This window comes from Arachis ipaensis, chromosome B5 (genome assembly GCF_059453495.1).
Source record: "Arachis ipaensis isolate K30076 ecotype BB chromosome B5, ASM5945349v1, whole genome shotgun sequence".
NCBI classification, from domain to species: domain Eukaryota; kingdom Viridiplantae; phylum Streptophyta; class Magnoliopsida; order Fabales; family Fabaceae; genus Arachis; species Arachis ipaensis.
Window position 1 is genome coordinate 129,808,054 of NC_142440.1, and position 9,856 is coordinate 129,817,909.

The following is a 9,856-nucleotide window of genomic DNA, read 5'->3' on the forward strand; positions in this document are numbered from 1 at the left end:
CCACTCCAGCCAAAGCTTCTCATCTGGTATCGGGAAAACTCCACCTCAAACACTTTGAACACAGCTTGCTGCATGTACACCAGATGGACGTACGAACCCCATTTGACACTCGCGGCAGCACAGGATGCTAGCGCATGACGACATGGAAAATGTAGTGACTGGAAAAGGCCACAATCGCACGTGCCCGCCATCAAGTGAACACGGAATGACCCGTGCGATCAACCTTTGAAAGGCTCTAACTCCTCAACCAGGAACACTGAAGCCCGTCTGTCGTAGTGGGTGACGCTCATCTTTGAGATTTCCTCACTATTCTTCTGAATAGCATCTATCAGCCATTGTAAAAATTGATTACCCGCCACTAGTTGTGCATGTGCCTCTTGTCCCTTCCTGACGAACAACTGCTGCAGCATCTTTCAGGTGCATCACATGATGACTGAAATCGGTAAATAGCATGTATATCCTTAAACATAGCATTCATGCACTCAGAGAGGTTCGTCGTCATGTGCCTAAACTTGCGACCGTCGTCATAATATTGTAGCCATATCTCTTTGTTTAACCTACCAGCCCAATCTGCCATCTCCCGTGACAAACCCCTCAATGCATCTATGTACCACTCATATCCAGCCTTGCTTGGACTGTAAGCAGCATTTATGAGATACCGCTTTTTCTCTGTAGACTTGAAATGAGACATAAAGTTCGCCGCCATGTGCTGGACACAATAAGCATGACACGCTCTAGGAGGCTGCCACCCACTACCATCAACTCTCAATGCAGCTTTAATCGCTTGGGATCTGTCAAAAATAATCAAAATAGGCCTTTTTGTGAGGTCATGTGTCACCTCAGATTGGTAAGAAAGAAAGAACAGGACTCTGTGGTCTCAGACTCAACAATTACAAAGGCTACAAGAAGGATATTGTTGGTATCGTCTTGTGCCACTACAATAAGCAAACCACGGCCATATTTACCATACAGATACGTGTCATCGACGGAGACGAACGGCTTGCAATTCTTGAAAGCCTCCACACAAGCAGGGAAGACCCAAAATACTTTATCAAACATGCTGCAATCACGCACCATAAGGTTCCCATCATAGTACGGTATAGCCATGATCTCACCTATCGTTCCGAGATAACGACTCTGTAGTGCTTGCAGCAACTTCGGCACCTTATTGTATGACTCCTCCCAATCATCGTATATCTGGGCAATTGCCTTTTGCTTTGCCATTCAGACCTTTCTGTACGAGGATTTGAAGTGATAGCTTTGCCTAACTGCACTTTGTAGGATATATATGCTAACAGATGGCGAGGATTGTATCAACGGGGGATGACATGGCAGATGAGACTGCTGTCCAATTGTCGGTAGTCTTGAGACATGGTGGGTGCTAAACACGTGTGCACTCTTCCAACTCTACGCACCTCCCTAAAGAAATAAAACAACCGTGGTTGAGTTGTATAACAAGCATAACAATGATAAATGAGAATATAGAACACACTCAAAACTTGAACTTACCAATATCCGAGATTCTGTCGAAGAGAAACACGGAGACGCCAAGGACAGCCTGCTTCAATTTGCCGGCAATGCACATGGTACTTTAATCGATCTGATTCCACGACTCGGTACTCAACACTTCTACGAATGCTGTAATTCTTCACACCCTACATTACTATATCTCTACTTTTGAATATGTGCCCAACCCAAAAGTCCACACCACCGTCTAAGTTGTAATCGTCTTCACCTGTATTGGAAAATAGATTTTTCTCTTGCATCACGTCTAGATCCGATGTATGATAGTAACTGGGTACAGATGACAATGTCGGAATTGGGTGCGGGGCAGGCAGAAGATACCAACGTGATGCCTGACTTGGTTCTCTGGTACAAACTCCTCCTCCTCATCATCTTTAGAAGAGCTCTTGTTGCTATCCGCAACATACTCCTCGTCGGAGTCTTTACCGTCAACATTCATGTCTTCCACTGGACTAGCAACGTGTAGCAGTTTTGGTATGAGAAGTGGGTCATCCTGCACAAAGTCTGACTGGCTAGTCGCCACCGACATCACCAACCTCCGCAGAAAGCTCCATTTCTTGTTCCGCCATGATTCTCTCATGTATGTTAAACATCATATGCACGTGCTCATCACCATGGAGCCAAAACAGACGAAATCGAAAAACTCCATTTTCCATCGGTGCTAGCCACCTATACCCCACCCTTCTGATCTCTTTTCTCCCATTTCCACCAACGCTACTCAATATCAAACTCTTCAGTTTCGACAAAGAACTTACCCGCTAGATACGCAATAGAATGAGATTCTCACACTCAAATATCATCCTAGTATCATTATTTCTCATATGACAATTGGGATACACACTTACAACCAGATAACCAATACTATTAGACATTTTGACTTACTTTTCGGAAGAAAAAAGGTATAGAAAAATAAGTGAAATGTTTGTGAATAATACAAAAGGTTGCATATCCTTTTATAGCTACTAAAAATTTGTCGTAACGTATCTCATTTACACCGTAAACGTCACACTATAAGAGTACACGTATCTCATTTACACTATAAACGAAATACATATACTTTTATTTCGTTTACAGTGATGAGATACGTTTTCATAAAAATACTAAAAATTACATATTTTAATAAATAAAATAAATATTTTATTTAAAAAAATCCATAAAAATACAAACTCTCACATTTACAAAAATATTATATATTATATTTATTTAAAAAGAATAAAACATCTAACAAAACGCCTTAAAGTCCTAAAGTAGGTTTTTTTGTTTAAATAAAATAAAATAAAATAACCTGTCTTCTACTTCCCATCCTCCCTTCCTCCGTGGCCCCGTCTTATCTCTCTATTCGTGTTGGCAGTACTGCCAGTACTAGGCTACTATACTTTTATTGCTTTACTTATTACTTCTTTCACGCCCTTCACTGACCCGGTCTCACCCATCACCCCTCACCCAAACTACTTTGCGCTCACGCACACCCCCCTTTACCTCAGCAACAACATGCTCAACTCAAATCCCTGCAAACCCACGCGTTCACCACTATTACTATATTCCCCACAACACCAGCAACAACAATAAACAAGTCCCCACCCTTAAAGCCATCACCATACATATTGCTAAATTAAATGGGCGGCAACGGCAAGCACCGTTGGAGAATTTCGTTCCATCGTAATTCGAAGCTGGAGCAACAGCAGCCCAAGCATCCCCCTCCGAACGAATTCATATGCCCCATTTCCGGTTCATTAATGTCCGACCCGGTCGTCGTCGCTTCCGGACAAACCTTCGAGCGGCTTTCCATCCAAGTCTGCAACGACCTCTCCTTCTCCCCCACCCTACCCGACGGAACCCGACCCGATTTCTCAACCATTATCCCCAATCTTAACATCAGGACCAGCATCCAAAGCTGGTGCCGTAAAACCAAGACCGTACACCCGCCCGCACCGGATTACTCCTCACTCGAGCGCATCGTCAAGGACGCAATGGCCGCTGCAGCTCCTCCGCCCCCTCCGTCGGAGCCTGACATTAGGGTTTCTGAAAAGGAGCTCCTGAAGGCGGTGCCGGACAATCCGCCGGTGATATTCTCCCACGCCGCCACTGAGTTAGGTCCCCGAGTCAACCACTTCAACTCGGGATCCTCCGAGGAGTCCGTCGTCATCGGTGGCGCGAGTCCGGGTACTCCGCTTCCGTTCACGGTTCGGCCGACGTGCTTCTCGTCGTCGTCCTCCGTCTCCTCCGTTGAAATTACGGAGGTCGAGATCCAAGGGCAAAACCCTAGCGGACCTCTTTCAGAGGAAGAAGAAAAGCTCGTGGCGAAGATGAAGAGCAACGAGGTCTTCGAGCAAGAAGAAGGAGCGATCTCGCTTCGGAACCTCACGCGGAGCAGCGAGGAAGCAAGGGTTTCACTCTGCACGCATCGAGTCCTCTCCCCTCTGCGTTCTCTCGTAGCATCGAGGTACGGCGTCGTGCAGGTCAACGCTGTTGCCTCACTGGTCAACCTTTCGCTTGAGAGACAAAACAAGGTGAGGATCGTGCGGTCAGGATTCGTTCCGTACCTGATCAACGCGCTCAAGGGTGGATCCTCTGAGACGCAGGAACACGCTGCAGGCGCGCTTTTCAGTTTAGCTTTGGATGATGATAATAAGATGGCGATTGGGGTCCTCGGCGCGTTGCAGCCTCTTATGCACGCGCTCCGATCCGAGTCCGAGCGAACTCGGCATGACTCGGCACTCGCGCTGTACCACTTGACCCTGGTTCAGAGCAACCGGGTCAAGCTTGTGAAACTCGGCGTGGTCCCCACCTTGCTGTCGATGGTGAAATCTGGAACCTTAGCGAGTAGGGTTCTGTTGATTCTTTGTAACCTTGCGGTTTGCATGGAAGGGAGGACGGCGATGTTGGATGCTGATGCGGTGGAGTGTTTTGTGGGATTGTTGAGGGAGAACGAGTTGGACTCGGAGTCGACTCGGGAGAACTGTGTGGCGGCGCTGTATGCGCTGAGTCACAGGAGCCTGAGATTCAAGGGGCTGGCGAGGGAGGCGAGGGCCATGGAGGTGCTGAAGGAGGTGGCGGAGGTGACGGGGACCGAGAGGGCGAGGGAGAAGGCCAAGAGGATTTTGCAGATGATGAGGGCTGCCGGTGATGGGGATGATGATGGGTCGGAGCATGATGGGGTTTTGGAATCCGGCGGGTTGACTCGGATGAGGTACCGAGTTGGCGGCAGTGGTGGCAGGAACAATGCCAACACCACCACGTTTTAGATTAATAGAGTTGACTCGAGTGATCGGCCTTCGAGTTCAAATTCATTGGTTGATGATCTTGCAGGTATAATGTAAGTGTCCGTTGCTAATTGTGGATTAATGGAAAGCAATATGAATCAATGCAAGTGTTCAATTAGATTGGAGGAGTCATGTGAATATATGATGGTGGTATTAGGCCTGCATTTTCCTTAGTTACTTATTTCTCACTAGGAATCCATTAGTTTATTTTATTTTATATATATTTTTTCGCATTTATTCTGGACAGTTAAATTTGTTGGTTCAGGTTTCAGTAGGAAAAAGGAGTAAATTATTAGTTGATGAAAAATTGTAAGTAGCTAGAAAGGATTGGAGGAGGGATTGGTTTTTGGATTGGTAGCTATAGTTTGTGGTGGTGCCCTTGCTGGGTTTAGTTTGTGGTGAAATCATGGTGGTCATTTTCATATACCTGCTATTCTGGTGTTTTTATTTTTTATTTTTTTTTGAATTATTATTATGATTTGGTTTTAGCTTATGCTGACTAATTTTAGTATGTAATCAGGTTTAGGTTAATGGTTGTACGCCAATGTGTACATACTACATAGTTATAAACTTACAATACAATGTTTACTTTGATGATATATACACAGCGTAGCTGTGGGATTATTTGGTATTGGTGGCTTAGGAAATGGTTCATGTGTCAGGGTTGTTAATACAGCAGTTTCATTCACGTTAGTTTTCTTTATAATATTGTTGTTTCAATATCAAAATTCAAAAGGCCTCAGGCTTTCAGTCGAACATAACAGTTATTTTAATCACGGAATCATCAGTTAGCTAATTTTATTTTCTTCTTCCGTAGGCCATTGTGTGTGGAGGAAGAGCGAATTTTGCTAAATTGTTTTTATCTTAACTTATTGGTTAAGTTCGTATCATGTCTGAAAGATGCAGCATTTTCAATTTGAGTTAAATCTGAGTTATCTAATAATCAAAAGTCCAATTGATTGAGATAGTGTAAGGTGTGCGGTCGTGTTTGGATGCTTCTCATTTGTTTTTTAGCTAATGGTCTAATTAAAATGCTCAGAAACTCAGAATCATAGAAAGACCATGCTAGCCCGAGAAAGACAAATATACAAGGAAAAACTAGCAAGAGTGCAAGAATCACTTTACTCTCCTGTTCGCTTCGGCGTAAGGAAGCTTCTTTTGATAACTGTTGTTATTAGTGGCAATGAAATATTGAATTTTCCAATAACTAATTTTTTATCTTTACAATTTAAGTATTTTATTTTAAAACAATTATAAAGAATTAATTTTTAATTAATCAGTATTAATCAATTTTTTCTTATTAAATTGTAAAAACTTTCATTTGTTGGAACATTTAAAATTTAGAATTTATAATTTAAAGTTAAAAGTTTGAAAAAATAAATCGTATTCCTAAAATTAAAGTTGAAATATGGGTTTGGAGAAATAATAATTTTTTTTTATTTTATTTAAAAAAAATCCTACAAATTAAACTCTGGCCTAATACAGGTCAAAACAGTTTCTTTCACTAATCAGTGAGTTAAGTTTTAAAATAGTTTCTGAACTTGCACTCGAGTCTCAAAGTAATCCCTTAAGTTAATAATTACTCAGATTCGTCTCCAAACTTGTACTCCGAGACTCATAGTAGTCCCTGAAATATTTTCCATTTATCGGAACCTCAAAACGACGTCGTTTTGAATTAAAAAAAAAAAGAGAAAAAGAAAAAAGAAGCGTAGAAAAACGTGGTCGTTTTATATTAAAAAAAAAGACAATTCCTTTGTCCTTCTTCTTCAACTCTGTTCTTTTTTTTCTTCAACAGATCACAAAAATAAAAACCAACAATACAAAATATCACAAGAAAAAATCAGCATTAATCAGAAAAGATCAATCAACTTAAATAGCAAGCATTAATCAGCCTAAAAAAGCAACAAGCACAAAAAATAGCAACAATAAAAAAAACAGTAATAATTACAGAATAGAAAACAACTAAAATTAATCGTTGTTGTTATATTAAAATAGGATCAGCAACAATAATCACCCAAGACATTAAAGAACATTAGAACAATGATTGAATAACTAAAAAAATTAAAGAAAAAAATTACCATGGCCGAGAGAGAGACCGTGCCAGAGGAGAGAAGAGTGAGATTGAGCGGAGATGATGGAGGCTAGCGAGCGGTGGCGGCAGCGAAACGGAAGCCGGCGAGCGACGATGGCAGTGGCAGCGAAGGTTGAGGAGAGCTCTTGTGAGTGTGAGAGTATGGTTGGGGAGAGGGAGGGCATCAGATTAGAAAGGAGAAGAGAAAGGGGAAGAATCTCAGGTTGGGGAAGCAGAAGAAGAAGGCGAAGGAGAAGGGTTGGAGGAGGGAAAGGAGACGGGTTGGGGATGGAGAAGGGGAAGGGGAAAGTTGGAGGAGGGAAAGGGGTTGGGGATGGGGATGAGGAAGGGAACATATTGGAAATTGGGAGGGGGCGAGGGTTCTACGCTATGCTTCTTTCTTTTTTTTTTTTTTTTGGTTTTTGGGTAGGGGGTTCTACGCTACGCTTCTTTTTTTTTTGGTTTTTTTTTTTTTCAAAATGAAGTCATTTTAAAGTTGTGATGAACGAAAAATATTTTAGGGACTATTATGAGTCCCAGAGTATAAGTATAGCGACGAATTTGAGTAATTATTAATTTCAAGGATTACTTTAAGGTTCGAGTGCAACTTCAGGGACTATTTTGAGACTTAACTCTTAATCAATACCAAATGCTTTGACTTTCCAATCAAGGCCCTTCTGTCACGAAAATTTTGGTACATGCGGTGCTTGCTAGTTGCTAGCTATGAGGATTTTTTATTTAAATTAAATAAATACAAAAATTACTAAAATACATAAAATATAAAGTAATTATCTATATGCACAACATATCACATCTCGGATACTGAAAGGTGAAGTAGAAAATAGGCATATTTCGGATACTGAAATCCTGTTTTATCACTATATGACGCCGTGACGTATTTAGAGTATACCTGAGATACGTGTTAAGTGGGAGAGCGGATATTGAGCATTTGAGATACACCTAAACTCGTAATAGGATCTCAATATCCGAGATACGTATGAAACGTATAATTTGGGTCTCAACATCCGAGATATGCTCTGAGGCATATATAAGGCCACAACAGCCAAAATTTTCATTAATTTGAATAGTTTCTAAGAATTTTGTGACTTTATAACAGCTTAAATTCGAGCTCCTGAAGTACATATGGCCCTTGACAATATGTTCGCGATGGTGACATCAACAGACTAAATGCGACTTGACACATAATTGGAGCTTTGGATTTTGAGGTTAGCTTTTTTCCTCTTTTATTTTCAGTAAATAATTAGTTTAGATGTTTAGGTTTTATTAATTTAGTTAATGCGCTAGGTATTTTGAGTAAGGTAAGTTAGAAGTTCTATATTAACTTAGGTAGGTATAGTTTGTTTTAATATTTTTATAATTAATTTTAACTTAAGTAGGTATTTCGGATACTAAGACCCTGTTTCGAGTTTGCACGTATCTCGGATGCTCAGTATTTGCCGGGTTGGTGGCATTTAGCGCCACTCCTCCCGAGACAAACCAAGCATGTTATCCTTCTTGGCGCTAAACGCCAGATAGCTGGCGCCAAACGCCAGGTTAGGTTTTTTTTGCGAACTCATCAACGCTAAATGCCAGGAGCTGCGCTAAACACCACCATGGCAGTGGCAAATTCCCTTGGAATGTGGTGCGAATTTTATAACCACAAACTAACCGGCAAGTGCACTGGGTCGTACCAAGTAATACCTCATGTGAGTGAGGATTGATTCCACGAGGATTGAGGGACTAAGCAACAATGGTTGATTAATTTACTTAGTTAGACAAACATAAAATAGTGTTTGAGAGTTTAAAAGCATTAAACAGTAAATTCAAAATATCAGAAGACAGGCAAGTAAATAAGTTGGAAAAACAATATGGAGAAGACAGTTAAGGTTTCAGAGTTATCTATTTTCCAGATTGACTTTTCTTATTAATTTATTTTAATCATGCAAGATTTAATTCATGGCAAACTATATGTGACTAGAATCTAATTTCTTAGACCTTTCTAGTCTCCTCTAACTTTCATCAACCGCCAATTCCTTGGTCAATTAATTCCAATTAGGGGGGTGAAGTTTAACTCTAGTTATTATGCCACAAAAATTCTAATTATCCAAATATAAGAGGATTATATGTCACGTATCCCGTTAAGTCCAGATAATTAGAATTTAGGAGAAATTATTTTCAAGCTGTTGTTCAAGTAAAGAGCTTTTCCAAGTTATACAAGAACTCAATTAGAAAGAGGGTCATACTTCCGTTCCACCCAAATTCATAATATAAAGAACGAAAATAATTTTTGAATTATAAATCAGTACATGAATTAAAATAGAAAAACAATAGAATCAATCCATACAATAGACAAAGCTCCTAACCTTAACAGTGGAGGTTTAGTTGCTCATGGAAAAGAGTGAAAACTAGGATTCTGATAAACTGTAAATTGGGATGAGGTGGAATAATCCCCAGAAGAGAAGTTTCTTCTTTTTATATCTAATCCTAATTAATTTAAAATCTATTTTCTAAAATTAAAATAATATCTTTTCCTATTTTAAAATAAAATTTAAATTTAAATCAGAATTAATTAAATAATCCGCGCCTTGTAACGTGGGGACCACTTGGCTTCACTGAATCCACGCTTAACTTGGCTAAGAGCTGCGCCTAACTTCATGCTGTTCACCACACAAGGCGCCTTATTTGGATTGAAGAGGAGGCAATGCACCTTACTTGGAGGAGAGCAAATGTTGCGTGTTGTTGTTGTTTCTTGCGCCTAACTTGAGAAATCTCAAGTTAGGCGCAGCCTTGGCAGAGTTGATGGAAGAGAAGTATGGACTATTATATATCATTGGAAAGCTCTGAAAGTTGACTTTCCAACGCCACTGAAATCACGTCCATTGGACTTCTGTAGCTCGAGTTATTTAGGTTTGAGTGCAGAGAGGTTAGGGTTAACAGCATCATTCGTCTTCTTCTCTTTTTCTGCGGAAACTCCATCAAATCCAGCCAAATGCTACCT

General features: G+C 40.7%; 1 protein-coding gene across 1 annotated transcript; it reads left to right on the plus strand.

Moving 5' to 3' along the window:
* The first annotated feature begins 2,754 nt into the window (after positions 1 to 2,754).
* On the plus strand, positions 2,755 to 5,384 carry LOC107643932 (U-box domain-containing protein 38). Its single transcript, XM_016347690.3, has one exon. It carries the CDS (start codon positions 3,141 to 3,143, stop codon positions 4,767 to 4,769), a length of 1,629 nt encoding a protein of 542 aa, XP_016203176.1. The 5' UTR covers positions 2,755 to 3,140; the 3' UTR covers positions 4,770 to 5,384.
* Positions 5,385 to 9,856: the final 4,472 nt, after the last annotated feature.